A 21,977-nucleotide genomic window follows, 5' to 3' on the forward strand; every position below is an offset into this window, starting at 1 on the left:
ATACCTGGGCACACACTGGCTCATGTTCAGATTGCTGTCAATCAGCACTCCCAGGTCCTTTTCCACCAGACCACTTTCCAGCCACTCTTCCCTCAATCTGTAGCATTGTGTGAGGCTATTGTGACCCACCTGGAGCCCTTCAGTACTGTCAGACTCAGCCCATTGATCCAACCTGTCCAGATCCCTCTGCAGATCAACATTCCCTCCTAACCTGGTGTCATCTGAAATCTTACTGAGGGTGCAATCAATCCTCTTGTCCAAATCATTGAAGATATTAAACAGAACTGGCCCCAGTACTGAGCCCTGGAGAACCCCTCTGGTGCTCACGTGCCAACGGGATGTAACCCATTCACCATCACTCTCTGGGCCTGGCCATCCAGCCAGTTTTTAATCCAGTGAAGACAGCAGCTGTCCAAGCCACGGGAAGACAGTTTCTTTGGGAGAACACCATGGGGGATAGTTTCAAAGGCTTTATTTAAGTCCAGGGAAATGACATCCGCAGTCTTTCTCCCACCCACCAAGTGGATTACCTTGTCATAAAACATGCTCAGGTTGCTCGAGCAGGATCTTCCTTTCCTTAACCCCTGTTGGCTGGGCCTGAGTCCTTGGTTGTCCTGTACATGTTGTATGATGCTCTCAAGATGCTCTGCCTGGCATTGAGGTCAGGCTGAAGGCTTCTAGTTCCCTAGAGATACCTCAGCAGTTAGTTTTGCCCAGAAATTTAGTCACTTGGCCTTCTATGTCTATCTACCCTGTATCACAGTAGGTGGGAGGGAGTGAATATGGTTTTCACAATGCTGAAAATAAATCCGTATCTCAAATATGAGTATTTGGCAGAGACTTGCTCAAGCTGCTCTCTAGCCAGTACTTATGAGCATACACAGAGCACAAATGAAAAGACAATAACTTGAGTAGACTTCCTAATTGTCTTTGTTGGCATAGATGGATTACTTCCCAGAAATTAAAGGCAGAAGGGTCTTCTATCAATCTCTGAAGTTCAGTACTTTTTATTTTAATTATGCATTACTTACACAAAGGCCTTCTTTTGTGATCAAAAGGACTTTGGGAAACAAATCAGCAGCCAGAATTAGAAATGCTGACTGAAGAGCAGACGTAGAGATTGCCATAATTCACATATCAGCCAAACCTCTTAGATCAGCAATAGTCTACAGATGTAATGTGTAGATGCTACAACAGTCACTTGACCTGAAGCTAATTTTCTTTAGAATCATTGAATATCTCAAGCTGTAAAAGACCCATAAGCACCATTGTGCTCATCTTTCTCCTCCTCACTGGAGGAGGACTAAACCAAAGGCTAAGAGCATTGTCCAGATGTTCCTTGAGCTCTGGTAGGCTTGAGGCTGTGACCACTTCTCTGGGGAGTCTGTTTCCATGACTGACCACCCTCTCAATGAAGAACCTTTTTCTAACACCCAATCCAAACTTCACTGATCATTGTTAGATCACCTTAGAGGTTATTAACAAGAGTAACTAATAAGAATAACACACAGTGGATTTTTCAGATATAGTAGCTGGGGGAGGAAATTTACATTTGTATTTGCATCAGAAACCGTAATGCAGGATGTTATCCTGCCAGGAAGTGGAACATGTATCACTTACTTATTTCTCTTTAACCACAGACCAACACTTAGCATTTAAATAATTTTAAAAAAATGCTTCAGTAAGAAAAATTATTTCCTGGACATATTCACAAATATTTGGAATAGCAAGGAATAAACCTTAAATGGATCTGGCTTTGGCTAGAACTCACATTAGCTCACATTAGGAAGCTGCATTGTGGCACTTGATTATAAGCTCACTTCCTAATCTCTATCAGCAGGGGAAAAACACCTGCTTTCAGAGTAAAATTTCTTTGATTTACATTATATGTCTATTTTAGGATAAGACAAATCAAGCTACGGAATTTCCTTTAAATAGTGGTCTAGAACCATCAATTCAGAGAATTTGGTGTTATGAATCCAATATGTTTTCAGTAAAGGAGCTATAAATTTCCCGATGCATGAGTCCCTCATTAAGGCAGTGTGAAAGACTGAAATGTTAAAGGCTAATGACTCAAACAATTGGCCATTTGCAAAAGCAGCAGGCTGCTGTGCTCTAATCTGCCTCAGAGGTGGGTCCTAACAGGTAGCACCAAAGAATATTTGAAAAGTAGTACCTGGTATATTGTATAAACAACAGTCAAAAATCCTTCTCTTCCATTACAGAGTTATGAGGTTCAATATTATTACAGTGAAAGGAACTGAGTTGCACCTATATTTTACAGGAATGCAACAGAAATAACTATGAGCTACTTCAGAGCTGTTAGCCAATATAACTATACATGAGACCATTAACAATAATTACAGTTTTGTATCAATTCAAGTTTGCAACTCAAAGAATTGCCATATAAAAAGCAACTTACAGGCCTGTTCAAGGACACCAGTGATGGAAATAAACTGAACATACTATTAGTTGCAGAAATGTTTTCATGGAAAAATATCTCCATTCCTTCAAAGTTCATCATCTGTTTACTTCCTAGTAATTTGCTGAAGTGATATAACGAGACTATTAACTTTAAAGGAGAAAATACACTACAAGACAAACTTGAAAATGGGCATTATGTACATTCCCTGAGGAGTTTAATTTTCAATAATTTTAACAGGCACAAATTGACATGCAGAAGGTTCCCTCTGAACATCAGGAAATGTGTTTTTTACTGTGAGGGTGACCAAGCCCTGTCAAAGGTTGCCCTTGCAGGTTGTGGAGTTTTTGGAAATATTCAGAAGCCAACTGGATGCTGTCCTGGGCAAACAGCTCTATGTAGCCCTGCCTAGGTGGTGGGGTTGAAGGTCCCTTCCAACCTCAATCCTTCTGTGATTCTAAGATGTTTTTAGAGTTCTAGAAACCACTCTGTATTTGGGGTCTGCAGCTTATGCTCTAAAATGTACTCTTATTCAGTTTACCAGCTATTTCACATCTGTGAAAAATGGGTGCAACACCCATCATTCAAGTCTCAAAAGTTATTTTTTCACTTCTATGTTCAATCTGGGTATTAAAAAAGCTAGAAGGTGAGGAAGGAATGTGTACACATGTACAGGCAACTTTGTGCACAAAACAAAGAATGAGAGAGAAGGAAAGATAGGGATATGGATATTGATTTTCTGCTTGACTCAATACTGTGTCACAGCTCCTCTGAACCTTGTAGAATGATCCCAAAGCAAATAAATGACTATGATATCTCCTTTTCTTAGCAAGAAATCACTCCAACACATCTTCAAGATACCAGCTCTAAAATGATATTTTGGTAGTTGTGCTTACCAATGAATTGATCTGAAAAGCAATACTTCCTCCCACCACCTCCCTTCCCAATTAAGCAGGATACAATGCTGTACTTTTGGGAATAAATTAAGAACAGAAGAAATTAAAACTGTGTTTATTACTAATTAATGTTGTTGATAATGTGAAGGCATTCAAGTAAGTCTTCTGAATTCAGAAATAAAATGTTTGCATCACATGTGAGTGTTGAAATACTTTAGTGTCCATTAGTAAACCAGGAGAGAGTTAAGCAAACACTGAAGTATAAACCTTTCAAATTCAGCAGATCTAGACAATTTACAGTAGGAAATCATTAAAGGATTTCTGGAAGAACACTACTGTTAATAGGTTCAACAAATCTTAGAATTCCTAGAAAACACCAAAGAACAATTGAATAATTTTAATATTATTTAAAATACTGAATAACTTTTAGTTAAAACTACTATGAGACTACTATTGTCACACACACACACAAAAAAATTACAGAAGTTGCAACATAATTATTTGGAAAGAAATGAAAACAAAATACTACAATCAGAAGTAATCAATTTGCTTTCCAGGAAAATAAAGCTTGTCAAACAAATATTATATTTATTCCTGAATATATATATTTTTTTTCCATGAAGCTGAAATTATGCTATGCAGACAAAAACCAGAAACACAAAAAACATGCAAGATTAACTGGCCACTTTTAACAAATAATGTCTGATAGAAAATCTTTATCAAAGACCTGTTTGCAGTGAAGTTATGAAGGACAACATTATTAAAAGCTTTCACTGGTAATTTGGAAGTAAATATAAAATCATGGCTGATGAAGTTTGCAGATGACAATACCTGATAAGATGATAAACAGTAATAACAACAGCAATTCCACAGCTGAATCTGCATTACTGTGATGAAACAGCATTAGGCTGAGCTCACTCTAACAAAGACAAATGCCCTCACAGCAAGGAATGAAGAAGATCCAAGCCCAGGAATGGAAAGTATGTTAAAATGAGCACTCAATGTACAAATTTAAAGTACTAGGAAAATTTTACCTATGTAATAAAACTACCAAATCCTTAACTATACTGTATAATATACTGAAATCCTGCATGCCATATTTTATGTTGTTCCCATATTTTAAGGAGGCTTCTGGAAAACTGATGAAAGTATTAAAAAGAGCCACAAAACCTGATATCTGTTTGAGTAAAAGTTCATTAACTCAATTTGTTTGACTTATCCAGAATGAAACTGAGAAGTGATTTGATTTCTACATTTAAGTATCACCACAAGGAGAAATTGCAGCATATTGAGGACTTCTTTACCCCAGTGGGGAAGGGAAAATCCTAAAAAGAATCCATGGCTGAAACCTAATACCAGAAAAAATTCAAATGAGACATGAGGCACACACTCTCATCACTGTGAGAGCAAAGGCAAACAAACAGGCAAAGAAAAACATTTTCTTTCTTCATGCACTCAAACCAGGACTGGACATTTCTCAGAAAAGCATAGGCTAGCTGGACAGTAGTTATCCTTTGGTCAAATAAATTATTGGGTTCATTACAGCTGTAACAGGGAGAAATTTGATGGCTTGTTATATATGACTGATGAGACTAGATGAACTAACATCCTCCCCCCCAAGGCCAAACTTTATTATTTGATTTATCAGTGTTTTAGGCAGCCATCTATTGCTGGTGTATCTAAACACTTTCATATTAAATCAATAGCAAAATCCTTAATGGACTTCAAGCAGCTTCTGAAACATCTACTTTTAGGAGTAAAACTAATTAGGGGAGGGTTTTTGAAGAGGTCAGAAGGTATGTATTTATCCTTCTTGTTGAAGACTGTGTATTACTGTATGTCCTTTGTGCTTATGGGGTATTTTGAAGTATGAGCCAGTGATTTCAGTCAGGCACAGTACTGCTAAATGGTTCTGTTTAAGAAACTCAGTTCAGTTTGTCTCCTCTAATGCCTGCCTGGGTGACAATGGGTGTCACCACAAAACTCTGCATTTTCATGTGCCTATCAGGGTAACAGACATTTCCTTTACTGACACAAAAAAAAATTTACATCCTCAGAGAATCATAATTTAGATGAAAATTAAGAGTGCTGGTGTGTACAAGGCACTACATAACATACTCCTTAAAAATTACACCTTTTCAGAGACATAGTATTCTATGTGGAGAACAAGCACTTTCACATCTAACAGTTATAAAGTTATGGCATAGGATGTGATGTTCTCAAAATACAAATATTTTGCAAAAAATGTATTAATTGCCACTTGGACTCTAAAATTTATAAAAATACTTAAGTTTATTTTGTACAAATATATAAAAAATTCCCAATGTATTATTTGACAAATGTATACTAATAAAGTGACTTCTTATTTAGAGACTGCTTGATGTCTAGCACATTAAAAATACTGCAAATTTGCTAGCTGCTTCATTTTTCTTCCAATAAAAAACTTAATCCTTTATTTTTCAAGTTAAATCAATTTTCATTAATTACAAGAATAATCAAAATAGGCAAAATAGGATTACTGCTAAAATAAGATATTGATCTAGTTTTTAAGCAGTATCCTACCATCACTAATTTTTGCTCAGTTTATCCATTATTTTTATGGACCAGTGAAGAAGATACTTCTCAAAATCCTGTGTGTTTCAACAGGCTATTTGCAGCTGTTAATTATTCAGCCAGAAAAATTTTATATACTGCACACTTTATTGCATTCAGCAATCCCTCTAAAACTTTGCTTGTGCCTTTTGAAGTCATAAATCAATTTTCTCTCCTTGTACTTTCACAGAATGAAGAGTTGATTGAAGATTGCTTATTCCTTAGAGGTCATCCAGCCCCTACAGGAAGAGGGCACAGACCAAGCCCTTCTCTGGCACCAGGTGCCCTGACAGCCAGGTGCTCTCCTTGCTCTCAGAAGCCCTGCTGAGCCTGCCTGCCTCAGGCAAGCAGAATGGCTCAGATCACCTCCTTTCAATTGTAATAGCTTCAACAGCCAAGCTTTCCTCCTGAAAGCAGCCTCTGGTAAAAAGCCTTTATCTCTACAGAAAAATAAAGATGATTACAATTTTGTAATAGTCCATACAAAGCTGAAAGGGAAACTAAATGTATTCCCCAAGTTACAACCAGGAAACACACAGCACTGCTTATGAACTACACTGGGTCAGGAACACGCTGAGGTGCCCAGACATGGTGCTGATGCAGTAGCTCTGTGGAGAACGCAGCATGCCTGCTGCAGGGAACCCTTCTGGCCTGAACGACTACAGTTACCTTATCACAGCAAACAGTTCTGAAAGCAGTTCTGCATTCTGCTGGCAGAACACACACAACTGCCAGTGAGTTCCAGAAAGATCAGAGAGGCAGAGTGACCCCAACTCCTGGAGAAGACAGGCAACAGGTAGACTGGATGGGTAGTGAAGAAAGGAGACGAACCAGGAAGAACAAACAGAAAGGATGAGAGGTAGTAAACCCCAATACATCAATTTTACCCACAAGACTGATGAATAATCTCAAATCAAAAGACAAACATATATAACACACTTTAAGTAGCAAAACTGGGGCTTTTTATTTCTTGGGCTTAGCTCTGCAATCCAAATTCACCATGAATAATACTATCCATGGCAGAAAAATGTAAAACAAAATAGTACAGTAAAATATAGCTAAATATTTTAGAATTTTTAAAATAGCAATGCCAGTGACTAGTCAGAACTGCACTGAATACTAACAGAAGCTTTATGAAATCCAATAGGCAAGCAGAGTTTCTTAGACACCAGATGCTCAATGAGACACAGTAGGTCAGATCGGCATTATAAGGCTAAAACATCAGATTTAACTAAACTTGATTTCCTAGTCTTAAATAATGAGTTGAAATGGATTATATTGCTTTAATTTTCTTGGAAGCCTAAAAAAACACGCCCTAAATACTCATTAATTCAACCACAAATGTTCGCATTTTAGGATAACTTCTACATCTACTTTTGTATTCCAAAGCTATTCTTATGAATATTATAGACTGATTTAATGTGAATTACTCTAGTAAAATGTGTACAGAAATGACTGGCAGAACATTAACATTCATAAGACATAGAGGAAGAAATAGATCTGTTGTACCCAGATTATTATTCTGAAAATGAGGGCATGATATTAAATGACCCAAAGGAAGAACAAGATGCAAAGTGACTTCCCAGAATATGAAGGTAGTAGAAAATGATAATAAATTGCTCATCTCAGTTTAATAATTTAATATAAGCTGCAAAAAATAGAAAGGCCACTTAGGAAAGCACAAAAAGTATTTTTAGCGATCACTGTTCAATGCCACTAATGAGGAAATTAAAGATAGCACAATCTAGCAGCATTTCTCCAAGTGGTGAGAAAGCCACAGGTAAACCCCAAGTTTGCACTCTGTGGCCTCAGAAAGGCCTGAAGTGCAGAAACAACCCTTAGCAAAGAAACTTCACACTCTCTTTTCTCCCCTTACAAAATTCTGTTTGGTTTCAAGTGAACATTTATTAAAGCAAATTCCCAAGTTTTTGCTTTGCTCTAAGGGAACAAACCAATAAATTATCCATGAAAAAGAGGCAAGAGGAATTTGAGTGAGAATATTAGTTCAAGACGTACCTTGAGAAGTAGTCATAACTCTTACAGACTATAAGGTTATATTATATGCTTAAAGGCTTCTAACACACTTTCAGAATGCAACATGCCTGTATTTTAGAAGTTTGAATTCTTAAAACAGCAACAAACTGCATCAGACTGGAGAAGTCTTGTTTTTGTAGACCTGTTTTGGTAAAACAGAACAAAGAAACTGTCCTGATGTCTAATCTAAGTACAGCCCATGACCCATGTTCCTAAATGAGGGTGTTCAAGTGCTGATCTCTGGTTTTGACCCAGACTTTGAAATTTGGTTTAGTTCTTGGTTTTTAAGGGCCATGTGGAATCCAAACCAGCAACAAGGAGATGCAAATAACTGCATCACTTCCCTTTTAGCATGACCATTAAGAAACAAAACCAGTACAACAATACAGCAGCAAGGAGGCAGTTATTCCTAGTTTCAGAGAGTTTAGATAGGGTGATACTAAGGATCTACAGTGACAAGTTACAGTTCTTTTCCTTGAAATTCACAGTAAACAAGGAATCAGTCTTTTAAGGATTATTTGCCCATCCCTCCACATAAGGGACTGACACAGGGAAAAGTCAAATCATCTGATGAACAAAGGACACTAACCCTTACATCCACCAAATCAGAAATTAGATTCAAGGATACAGAACTATTTCAAAATTGTTAACTGTATCTCAGAAATATTTAGTTATCTAGCTCCTGTTGTGAAAAATTGTGCATTCCTTGTTATCTCTCTATTTTATTCCTATGGATTAGCTGGAAACTAAATAAAGGAAATTAAATAAAAGATGGACACCTTAGAGCAGCCTTCTGGTACCTGAAGAGGGCCTATGAGAGACCTGGAAAGGGACATTTTACAAAGGCTTTAGTGACATGATAAGGGAATGGCTTTAAACTGGAAGAGGGAAGGTTTAGATTAAGTATCAGGGAAAAAATTCTTTACTGTGAAGATGGTGAGATGCTGGAACAGGTTGCCCAGAGCAGTTGTACATGCCCATCCTTGGAAATGTTCAAGGCCTGGTTGGATGGGGTTTTGAACAACCTGGTCAAGGTGGAGGTGTCCCTGGCCAGGAGAAGGGGTTGGAACTGGATGAGGTCCCTTCCAACACAAACCATTCTATGATTCTATGATCTGTAAGTGGAAATAGACTGGGTCCCTGGTTTGTGCAACTAAGGTGGCACCCAGATATAGAAGAAGCATTTAAAATCCAGATTTTACAGAACTGATGGTCATTGCTTTGATTAAAAAAACTTGCAGTCATATGGACAAAGTAGGCAGGCACCAGCCATGCATCTACCCTAAGAGAACAGATACTCAGGGAAGAAACTACCAGATGATTACTCAAGGAACATAATGACTTTACTAATGGCTGCAAACCTCCTCCTACCTAAACATCATCAAATAGCAGTCTGAAGAAAAAAATAAAATCCAACCACAGCAGGTCCTCCTTTAATTACAATCCTCCTTTCTGCAAAGAGACCTGTAATAATACCTCCTGCAATTTTTATAAGCATTCAAATGAAAGAAGAGCTTAGTGATTATCTTTTAAAAGCAGTGCAGGGAAAAGGCAGAAAGGAGCATAAAAGCCCTGCAGAAATTTGCAAGCAAATATACAGGAAGATGCACATTCATAGGTTTAAATGAGGACTCTCTAAAGAATTGACTGCAGCTGTGCAAAACTGAAGAGACACAACTGAATTTTAACAGTAGAACTTCCAATTACTCAATATTCCTTCAAGAAACTTAAAATTTGAATAGGTCCACAAGGACTTGAAAAGGCATAGGAGACCAAAATATCTTAAATTTCATGACAACTTTGCGGACAAGCTGTTCTTGTATAGATTCACTAAATGGCTACAAGAGAGAGATTTTCAGAACTACTTTAAAATGAGATTTCCTCCCCACTTCCTGAACTGGAAAATTCACTGTTACCTCTGAAAACATCTTCTGTTTTGAAACCTGAGCAATAGTTTTGAATACTCTATTAGGACTACAATGCAACTGTGAGGCAACCTGCATTTCTATGGGAAATCACCCTGCATTAGTTAAGATTTGGAAATTGAATACAGAAAACAAGCTGTCAAAATGTTTCTCTGTACTGTTAAAAAAAATCAAACATTTTTTGTTTTCCTAAGGGAACCTAGGGTGCATAACTAAACTCATGTTTAGTTGTTTTTTACTCACTGGATTCACACTGTGCCCATTTGTACAACCTGAGCAAATAACTTGGCTGTTACTTCTGCTTCTACTCTGTAAGAATTTCTGTTGTTGTTCTCAAATATACAGAAAAATGCAGCTAGACAAAACTCAACTTCCAAAAAAGAAACAGAAGATATTCAAAGAGATTAGAAATAAAACAGAAAAATCACTTCTAAGTTCCTGTGCATAGACAAATGCTCAGACTGACAGCAACAACCCTGTAAGACATATACAAGATCCGTGGTGATGAGAAGCACCTTCCCAACTACTTCCTACTTCTACTGTCCCTGCTACAGGAAAATCCACTGTCTCCTAACAGAAGTCACACATTCACATTACAGCTCTCTGCAACTTATTTTAACACACAAAATCACTGGAGCTGTTTCAAATGCCATCCATTCACAAAGTAGCAAAGTGGGCAGGAAAGCCACAGTAACTATCATAATCACGTTAGATGCCATGAGAGAGTAACTACTCAAAAATTGATAATTTACTAAAAAGATCTGGACAAAAAGCCTATACATTTATTTTAATGAATATTCCACTTAGTCACGTAAAAAAAACCGAATCATACTGACAGTAAATGGATATTGTTAAACCTGTTTGATAGTTGAAAATCCTTCAATTTGCACCAGAAAAGAGACAATGAAAATTAACTTAAACCTTCTGAGTAGAAATTCTACATATGTCTATACATTTGGAGACACCTTTATAAACCAGGCAGAAGAAACCAGAAGTCTAGTGTTTTCCTACAGATAAGCTGAACTTAGTGCTGTTTCACCCGATTTAATCTGCCACAAATACCATCACAGCTGTGTGAGTTAATAAGCAGCAGTAATACACTGTTATTTCCACTCAAAAAAAGAGCCCAATAATGCACATACAGCTACACATTACATCTTCAGCTATACCTCTTGTATGTTCTGCTTCTAAACCTTCCAAGCACTCAGACCATATCCTCCTCCTACCACTAGATTGTAGCTACTTTCTTTTCCATGCTGTGTAGGTAGGAAGTATAATTTAGGAGGAGGAAAAGAAAGACAGCTGGCTTCTTAGTCATCCTGTTATGCAAGTGTACAAATGGAAGTGTGGAAAGCCTGAATAGTTGGAGTATATCTGGTATGGACAGCAGTCTGGTACAAATCAAGAAATACATTGACAGCTCAGACCTCCAACCACCCACTTTGCCAGAAGTTTACAACTTGACCAAATTTAGGTCAAAACCAGCACAAGGCAACTCCATACTCTTTTAAAATATGTTTAAAATAACAAAAAAATATTCTCCCTCCCTTCTAAACCTGTTTTCTTAATCATTCTAAGCTTAAACCAAAAGCTTACCAAAACCAATTCAACTGGTATTAAAGGTCACCACAGTCTAAATTTCAGCAAAATTACAAATAACTGGACAAACATTTTCATAAGGCTTATGCAGCCTTATAAACTGGCAGTGGCACAAGCACCACACACAAGGATGTTTCAGTCCCATGAAGGGACAGCATGCTTTTCTTACTGTCTACAATGACAGAAGTTCATCCAGATAAGATACTAACATCTTTACACAGATCACTTTACTGTGAGACTGTGATCCATTTAGAAGAGACAAAATAATGGTACCATGACATAGAGACTAATCAAGCATGAGGAAGACAGATTTATATTCAGTTAAGCTGAATGTATATTTCCTGATGTTTATATTTTTCTATCAAACTTTACACTTTATAACTTTATAACAATTAAATCATTAAAAATTGGATTCCTAAAGGTCTGCAATTTGTTAGTACTCACTATATTTGTATAAAAAGCAACATTTCTATAACTAGACAGCAATAAGAATTCCCAAGCTAGATGTAAGCTGTACACTTCTAAGTATCTAACCTCACAAATCAGGTATCAAAAAGTTTGGGAGCATAACTTGTCTCTATCACATTATCTGGATTCCCAGTCTTTTTAGTGACTCTAAATGTTTCCCTTATAAGCCAGATTTTGGGGTTTTTTTGTAAATGTAGGTTGTTTTCCTAAATTTAATACACAGGGATTAGAGAACTAAAAGTGTATTTGAAACAGGCAAATACTTTGCAGAATTACTTAATGGAAATTTCTTGCTTTTTTAAAAACATTTCTAAAGTGTTCATGAGCGTTACCTGGAGGTGAAGTGAGGTGAGCTGTTTTCATTTCTATTAAAAAATTAATCAAAACCTAGGGCATAAGGTCATATTCTGCAATTTGTAGTATGGTATGTAAACATTTATAGTTATAAGCACAAAGTAAGAATTTTTGTGCTACAATAAGCATCAATATTAATTCTTTTGGTTCTACTCCCCCACAGAACTTGAAATTTAAGTGGAAAGATTGCTGCTACGGTCCACATTCCCCTTTTTTCATAAATGGTCCATTAGGTTTTAAGAGTATCTTGACATGTCTGCAACACTCTAAAAATAAATTCAAAATTGAAAGTTTCTGCAAAGACAAACACAAAAAACAAGTCAAAAGATTTTTTTAAAATACAAACACATAGTACAAGTAAAAAGAAAAGCTGAAGACAAATTGATACAAAAATCAGTATTTATGTAAAAAAATAATGCACTGCATATTGTAAAATCAGTCAGTTACAGTATTCACCTTCACAGAGATTTCTACATTTTCAGGCTTCAAAAGGTTACACAGCAAGGAAAAGAGACCAACATGACAGGCAGACTGCTTCCTAGATTCCATTACAGAAATTTATACCCTGAGCCTGCAGGGAAATTAGAAGCAGGATACAAACTCTGCTGACAATGGAGTGTTTTCTTGTACTGCTAAAGCATTTGTCCAGCTCACATGGAGCTGGAAGTCAGAGCCAGTCTATCTTTGACAAGGAAACAGCTACAAAAATTAAGCTTCTAAAACGGGGTTGGAATGAAGGTGCAAGTCAGTGAGTGGATCCTCCATGTTCAACACACAGGAACTGTCCTGGAATCCAAAAGCTCACTTTATGAAGACTTCATCTCACTTAGGTTATCTAAGTTCATATATAGTTTACAAATACATTTCATACCATGCAAGTTTAAATATTTTACTGTAACACTAGAATTCAGCCCTTTTCTTCATGGTTTTCTCTGGAGAAAAAGTTTTTATTACTTAAACAGAAGGTTTTTTTCACTAAGATAATTGGAGGAAATCTAATCCTCAACTGTTGCAAATCACTATCACCCTGTTGACAAGTAATGCATTAATGTAGTGGAGGGTCTGCCCCAAAACTATTTTAAAGCCATTTATTAAAAAAATATTACAACAGGATATATTCTCTAAAAAAAAACCCATCTACTACAAAGTCTGATGAAGCATCAGAACTCTTACTACAGCTCTTCAGTTTTACATACTACATACTCTAGAACAATCATCAGGTAATAATTCCTAATATGGAAATACAACAGCAACAGCTTTCCACCACTGGGCTTTTTTTCTACTTCCAAAATGCCCTATAAAGCTGCAAAACCATGAAATTTTTTAAAGTATTGTAAGACAAGCAACTTCAAACTGGATTTTCACTTAAGACCTCCTCAGTTCTGCTCTACCTTTTGGTGCTAATGGCTCTACAATGTTGAAACAAATTATTTTTAATATAAAGTCTCTCTAGTTACTAACAGAGAAAACTAGTATCACATACTAGTCATTTTCTCAGAAAATCATATTCATAGTGTGCAGTTTACATCTGAGATAAACAAAATAAGATTGTCAAAACAGTACTTCAACATGTAAGAGATGAACATATAAAGGCACATACAGATTGTCAATGATTACAACACATTTCTTTGACAAGAGAGTATTTTCTGCACTTGTAAACAACTTTGTTTACATAAAGGCCCACACCTTTAAAGTGAGGTTAGTGCTGCTGACTCAGTTATTGCTACATTCACAGTTTAACAGAATCTTAGACAATATATGAGGTACAATCCCAAACAGAGCCATCTTCATTACTTCCTTGTTCATTTATCATTAGATAACTGAATTATGCAGACTAAAATTACTGACCATAGAAGCCAGTAACACCCAAATCATCAGATACGAGGCAAACATTAGCATTGATTAAACTTCAAAAAATACAGAAAGTCATCTTTGCAGAAAAAAGCTCTTGTTCTTCATTACATTAATATTTTCTTCATTTTTATGTATGCTAGTAAACTTTTTTCTGGGCACATTAAGAGCCCATTCAAGCTGTAACAGAATTCTTGCACCTTTTGACTAACTATGTTAATTCAGTCTCTTGATGCAACAGCTAGGAGTCAAAAATCACCTTCCCTTTGATCTTCTGGCATACAAGTCTCTTATGCTTTTTGTTAGCTGCTTTATGAATACTTTGTATACTCTCCCACAGTATGTATGCGTGGTTTTCTGTAATTCCTGTTCCAGGGGCTGCAGCAGTGAATGAACCAGGTCATCTCCAAATGAATACTGTAAAGAGGTTAAAAAATATTTAAGGTTAATATGGAAGACTGTCATTACTCAGAGGTATTAGAGTTTTATAAAAATTATTTTAAGCAACATATTTGCTGTCTATAGGTTTATTAAATGTTTTCAAGAACTCATGAGTGCTTCTGAATGCAGTAATTTAAAAACACCTCTGAATTGCAAAAGTATAACCTCATAATTTCAATAAATCTAGCAAGAAAGTTTTTTTATGTTAAGTAAATTAACATATTCAGACAAGCAAGGAGGAAATTTTTTAAATTACCTTACTCAATTAAAAATTTACAACTCTAAAATGATTTCTGGATTTTTTTTGTTGCATGGTAACTTTCTCAAATGATATATAACCTTTAAGTAATACAAGTCTTATCAAATAATAATGAAACAAGAGTATAAAAAGTGGTACTGAAGTTTCATTAAATTGAATGATGGTCAAACACATATTGTGTTTAACATGGGCATGAAATAAAGTTGTCACTAGCTCAACACTGCAATGTTTTTTATAAACAAATGGTAAGTTAAAACAGGATTTTGAAGTAACATAATTTTGTTCATCTTATTACCATTGAATCAGTAGCAGTTTACGTACTTTCTCTAAAACATCCGCATACGAAATGGGATCGTAAATAAAAGGAAGTAATTTTTCCTTCTATTTTTGACAATGCTCAAAGGAAACAAAGAAATAATATTTTTATAGAAATACAATCACTTTTCCTGCAATGTATTCTCAGTCCCCCAAAAGTACTTTTCTTCATTTTTATACCTATATGACAATGTGTAATAAAGCAACATTAAAATATACTCTTGGTTTTTGTAGGTTATACACACACAGTAGCCTGTTACATCAAAATGTGCATCAGTGCTAAGTTTTACAGCTCTTCAGTGAGTATACTGATGTCGTGATAAATAGTTCATTAGATGACTTATTTGCAGAATGAAGACATTGTGCTTCATCTTTAAAGGAACAGCAACATATTAATACCCTGAATTTCTGGAAAAGGTCAAAACATAGTATATAAAAAATTTTTACATTTCAAATCTGGATACAATTAGGTAAAGTGCTGCAGTAAATAAATACAAACTTTGGGAACAAGGGATTTTTTTCTGCACTTTAAAATCTCCCAAAAAACAAAAGTTCTGGTGATGGCGTGTTCAGCCTGGAGACAGATTGTCGCTCTCTACTCTGCACTCAGGAAGCCTCACCTTGAGAAAGTAGTGCATGTAGTTTTGGTCACAATACAAGGACACAAAGTGTCCAAAGGAGGACCATGAAGATGATGAATGGCCTTGGGGGGAAGCCTTGTGAGAAGTGGTTGAGGGCACACTTGATCTGCTCAGCCTGGAGGAGACTGAAGGGAGACCTCATTGCAGCCTGCAGCTTCCTTGTGAAAGGAAGAAGAGGGGCAGACACTGATCTCTGCTCTGTGGTGACCAGTGACAGGACTTGGGGAAACAGTCTGAAGCTGTGTCAGGGGAGCTTTAGGCAGGATAAAAGAAGAGGGTGGCTGGGCATTGGAACAGGCTCCCAGTGGAAGTGGTCACAGCATAAAGCCTGGCACAGTGCAAGTCTTTGGACAATGCTCTCAGGTGTATGGTGTGACTCTCAGGGATGGTCCTGTGCAGGGCCAGATGTCTGGATTTCAGTGATCATTGTCAGCCTCTGCCTATCCAGACATTCTAAGATGTCCAAACGCTCATGGAAACAGTTTACTGGGTGATTTATTAAATAAATGAGAATAAAGCCTTTTAAATAAACACTGACAACTACAGGCATTGTCTTAGAATCCCAACCTAGATATAGTCTACACTCTGTTTCAAAGGATGCTCATCAAAACATGAATATACTGTAACTCCATCCAATCAATGAAGGAGAAAAAGGTGGCAAAATACTTGATATTACCTAAAAGTGAAAGAAATTACTTTGTTGCAATCAAGATGAATACAAACATGCCTACAAAATACATGTACCACTATATATAAACATATATGACAGAATGAGTACAATGCAAAAATCACTTACATTTTTTATCGCTTCATAGACAGCCCTAAAAGTTGGTTGCTTATCATCGTGGTAAACACCTCTATTTCCATGAAGAATAAATATACCTTCTTCTTCAGCTGCCTTACAATTGCTTCCATAGATGCAGTGGTCAGGCCGGTAATTCCATTGGCAAGGAAAGACATAAAGACTTTCTGTGTGGGAAAATGAGAGCTCTGGGTTAAACTTTAAAATTGTTTCAAGAAATAAACCAATATTTTCTTTATTTATTTAGGACATCTTTATAAATTTCTGTACAGTAGTTTTGAAATCTAACAGTCAATTACACTCTAGCAAGTTCCAGCACTGTCTCTCAAATGCTTTCAGAGAGTTAAAGAAGTGAATAGTCCCCTTTGAAGGCTTTTAGCCAAAAGCCTGCTTATTGAATATTTTCCTGGATTTTTTTCCTGGATATTTTTTTTTCCATGGACAAGATAACTTCACAGTGTTAGAGTAAAAATCAATGTGGATTTACCTGGATTGTGAAAAAACATAATGTTCAATAGATCCTGATCACCCCATGTTATGTTCAACTTGTATTTCTTCAGTAGGGGCATCAGAATTTCTCCCCATTGTAGCCGGACTGGTGTCATATCATTCTATTAAACAAAACAAAGCAAAACAACACACATTCAGGACAGCTGTACCTACAGGGAAGGAAATGCCTTACAGTATCACAGTAGCTTGCACTTCAAAAGTAGAAATCTCAAATGTATAGACATCTTCTTCCCTTTAAACCAGCAAGCCTATCTAAGGAAACTAGTTACAGACATTTCCAATATGCTTTATTTCTCAATGATCAACTTACCAAAAATTTCCCTCTAACATCTTAAACCAAGAATTCTAAGAATAGCAAGGGATTTTTTATACAGTAGTAGGATCTAATACCAAAACTGTGTTTAAGTCATGCAGCAAATAGGGCATATTTAAATATCCATACATCATGCAGTTTTTCTCTCTATCACAGAGTTATAGTATACACAGGTTCTAACACTAACCACAAAAATTCATACCAGTTCAATATAAAATTAACTATTAAATAGTTCCAAACACATACAGATAAAAAATACTGTCTACAAAGTAGTGTACAAAAATACAGAAATTCTTCAAAGGTTTTCAGAAGTATTTTCATCAACTTTATCTTATTTTTTTTTTAGTTATTCAACTTTAATTTCCTCATCAACAGGACAACTTCTCACTAGGAAAAGTCAATAAGAACCAAAGCAATAGCTGATACCAAATTCCCAAGTTCTTGATTTAGCAGAATCACTTCAAAAGAAAAGGAGTTCTTCTAAGGTTCTGGTTGAGGAGCAGCTACTTGGAGTAAATTGGCCTACACAGAATTCCATGTTAACAGAGGGATTCAAATCTGTAGTTTAAATGGTTACATATTCTAAAGCTAATTTCTTATTTTACACCTTATTTAAGCTCAACTAGAACAGAAATGGAACAAGGCTGCTCATTTTGTACCCTGTACTTCACAGTTTTGAGAATGTGGACGGAACAGCACTAAATCCCATAGAGACTACAAGCATTGCTCCTTTACTTCTATTTAAGCAAGTTGCCAAAAGAAAAATTATATTGGAACATATATTATATAGAACAGTATAGTTTCAGATTTGCATACAGGAATATCATGTTAAGAGACAGATTACCAGGAGCAAAATACTCAGTTTGAGATTTACAGTATTAAAGACTTCTTTCTCAGAGCTTTACACTGACAAAGTAGAAAGTGCACAAAATTGTAGTGCAGTTTTTACTCTTCCCTCAAATCATTTCAGCCATCAAATATGAAGGGTTTTCAGAACTGAAGACTAAACCAAGAAATACTACAAGATTTCAGACAAGAACTAATACAAAAAAGATCTATACCTTATATTATGCAAGAGGCCAAACAGAATATTACAGTCCCTACTCTCCTAAAAAATGTATGATTGTGATTGCCTGCAAATATTCAATGAGTGCAGGCATAAGAAATGCACAAGAAAATTCTTCACTAGTAAGAATTATTGTTGGATTCAATGCAAAGTGATTAAATGAAATAAAACACAGACTTTAACACTAAGCTAAACCCTTCCAAGAAAGCAAATAAATAAGACTGAATCACAGTCAGTAAAGATTACTCCCTCACCTGAAATTTGCAATTGACAGAATACTGACCTATAGTTTAAGTTTAGACAAAATGATAAGATTAAAAACAGAATTAAATTAGCTCACTCATACAAGGCAAAGCATGGTAAGAGAATATATAGTAACAAATACAGCTTTAGATTAACACATAGAAATAGAAGTTTACATTGTTAAAGTCATTATTTAATAGAATTTTCTTTCACTTGTAAAGTTTTAATAGCAGAGAAATCCAGAGCATATCCCAAAAAGATGCAAAGCAAGTAAGAACATGCATCACACAGCCAGATGTCTAGAAGCAATACTACTTGACAAATAGTGCTGTCAGAACTAAGAACTGGAAATTGTAATATTTCCATAACCTTTGCATAAATAGAAAAGAGCTATATATTAATAAAAAAGTAGTGATATATAATGACACCAGTGTAGGAGCAAGAGAAACTTGAATACTTGAATAATTACTTGTTTTCCTTCTTTAAAATATGCCATTGTAAGGTAAAACAGCCTGAGAAGTAGGATTCCGATAGAACTGCTTTTTGGAAGTTACTAAAGTAAAAAAACTCAAAATAAAAATGCTATAATAATTTTCAAATGTCCAGAATACAATCCTTTCCTCCAGTATTCCACAACATGCAAAGAATGTTAGCAATTTGAGAAAAAAACCCCAAATGATAGTAGGCATTTCTGTGATGACATCAAACTGATGCAGACAGATTCTTAAGAACTCTCAAAACTTTAGTTTACTTGAGCAGAAGAAAATGTGGAATAACAAAATACACACAGGAACATCAAAGTATTTTCTGACATTTTCATTGTTTTTTTGTTTTTTTAGCTTGGTCATTATTCATTTCTGTACCAGAAATCTTCTGCCTGGCCAAGGCTTAAGTCAGACTTTAAAAATCTGTCACATTTAGCCTTTTTTTTTAATTCTAAGAATAAAAAGCTGAGGAAAAATTCTTGAATCACACAGCCATATCTAAACAAACTGCAGCTGTGTCCCACAAACAGCTAATCAATTTAAATTTCCTTAATGCCAAGGGAGAGCCAACCCCCTGCCTTCTGTTTACACTATTCTACCCTGTTCTTACACTAACAATGTACTGCTAACACTTACTGCATGTTTATGTAAGCTGATATACCTCAATAACCCAGCAGAAGGATTTCTTTTTTCTACTGTTAGCAAATTGAATTGAATCACAGAAAGGACCAAACACCAAAGGCTACAACCAAGTAAATAAGAAAAGCAGGGAAAAGCAGCTGGTAAGAGACAGGAATCTTCCTTTTAGAAGCAATTTGGTTTTGTGGAGGTTCACCATATTTCTTGAAACTACAGCCTTAAGCAACAATGAATGGTAAAAAAAGGTTATAATGGTTTAGGGTTAGAGAAGCTCTCTGAACTATGTTTTTTTTCTAAAGCATACCTGTGAACCTCTGCTTTCCACACTCTGAAGTTAATTTATTCAGGGCTTGTTTGATTTTCTAAGAGCTTATTCCCTTCCTTGACTGCCTGCATCTCAGGCATCACACCCTCAATATATGTGATAAAAGTCATTCCTCTCTATTCACATTGCCTTATTGATCTTTTTGTTTAAGAGCAACATACGTTTAGCATTTGCGATATCTCTTCCAGTTTAAAAAAAAATCTACATCTATACATATACAAACACAGAAAAAGTTATCTACTATTACCTCTTCCATATCCTAAAGTCTTGACTGCTTTACATTCCCATTTTCTAACTGCTGATTAGCAGAGACAACCTGTAGGCACTAACAATCAGAAGCTTCATTATGAATTCTCATGTGCAGTTATGCAGTATAATGACCAGCAAAATATTCAGTAACACATCTGTGCTTGCACATCTATCTGTATACAAGCATACACGTGTAGTGTGTGTGTTATTTAGTGCATGTATTTGTGCCATACATACACACAGACACTCTACACACAAGACAAATAAGACAGGACCAGAAGGAACAACATCCATTAGGCACCACCGACAGCCAAGGAGCTGGGATGCTTGTCTGAAATAGCCTGATCTGACACTCCTAAGACAGAGGAGGCTTGAATAAGTAAGTGGATAAAAGATGACTTAATCCTGGAGCAGTACATGGAACTACAAGTTATTGCTACCCAGATGAAGATATAACCAAGTCTCTGGTTCTATTTTTTTTATTTATCCATCTTCTGGATCCTCCCGACTCTTAAAAATCAATGTGACAACAGAAGATGCTCAAAGGCCTCAAGCGGTTCAGCTTGTAATTTGGGCTACAATAGACAAAGAACCCACATTTTAAACCCATAGCACTGGAAGATTATCCTGATCCAAAACTTTCACTTCAGATAAATACTCTACAGTATCATGCAAAAAAGGTTTACAGGTATTTTTAAAAAGATTAAAAAACTCCCAGAATTTATATACTCCTTGAAGAATTTGTTGAGCCTCCTGAAAGAATATAAACAAATTCACACCTTCCCATAACACAAGGAAGTATGTTCTAGTTCTACTGTATTTCACTGAAATAGTTAATGGCACACAACATGGAACTGTAAGGTTCAAAAGCATCTGCAGGGGGCAAGGGGTATTAGGACAGCCCCTGCCCCTGAATTTGGTCTACCTCTTTTCCAAAGGTTTGAGAACAGTAGCTCCTCTGCTATCCGTCACAAGCAAAAGTCATACACTCTCAGGCCCACTGTGTATAGACTCACCTACACTAAATCCTTTTCCAAGTTTTGCTTTGATGTCTACAACTTTTCCTACTGACCAATTATCTTTATAATAAGACATTCAAGGAACCTGAAGATGAAAACATAGTCTCTGCAAGTTTCCATGAACAGTAGTGTTTGTAATAAAGTTTGTGCATCTTCGGGCACTGTGATACTCTTCAAGCTTGTGGGACCACACTCTAGGTACTGAGGGAGAATAAACTAAATGGTTCCCTTGCTCAGTGCTCTCTTAGCCCACACCTCACAGAATCACAGAAAAAATATTCTAGCCCTCTAGAACTAAGGGAAAGTGCAGTGTTTAATTCTGAATTTCAGAATACTCATGAATTAATTAACTTAATTAAATCTTATATTTTAAGTATATATATATATATATACACTTAAATATGAAGAAAACACCAGTTTTAGGTGTTATGGAGAAAGGACTTAATGTGATCCTCTAGAAAGCTACAGTTAATTTTATTGACAGTTTTAGTACCCTACATAATCTGTATTCTTTTGGCAATTTGAACTC

General features: G+C 36.0%; 1 protein-coding gene across 2 annotated transcripts in view; it reads right to left on the reverse strand.

Annotated features, from left to right (window-relative positions):
* Window positions 1-3,417: 3,417 nt before the first annotated feature.
* Window positions 3,418-21,977, reverse strand: part of GXYLT1 (glucoside xylosyltransferase 1) — a 39,148-nt gene continuing 20,588 nt past the window's right edge. For both annotated transcript variants that reach the window (XM_085569441.1, XM_021545295.3), the window contains 3 exons: window positions 17,087-17,210; window positions 16,594-16,766; window positions 3,418-14,558 (listed from right to left, as the gene is read on the reverse strand). In XM_085569441.1, the coding sequence (XP_085425567.1) occupies window positions 14,397-14,558; window positions 16,594-16,766; window positions 17,087-17,210 (459 nt within the window). In that variant the 3' untranslated portion in view covers window positions 3,418-14,396. The remainder of the gene's footprint in view (window positions 14,559-16,593; window positions 16,767-17,086; window positions 17,211-21,977) is intronic.

The sequence above is a fragment of the Lonchura striata genome, chromosome 1A, assembly GCF_050655825.1.
Source record: "Lonchura striata isolate lonStrDom1 chromosome 1A, ASM5065582v1, whole genome shotgun sequence".
Lineage (NCBI taxonomy): Eukaryota > Metazoa > Chordata > Aves > Passeriformes > Estrildidae > Lonchura > Lonchura striata.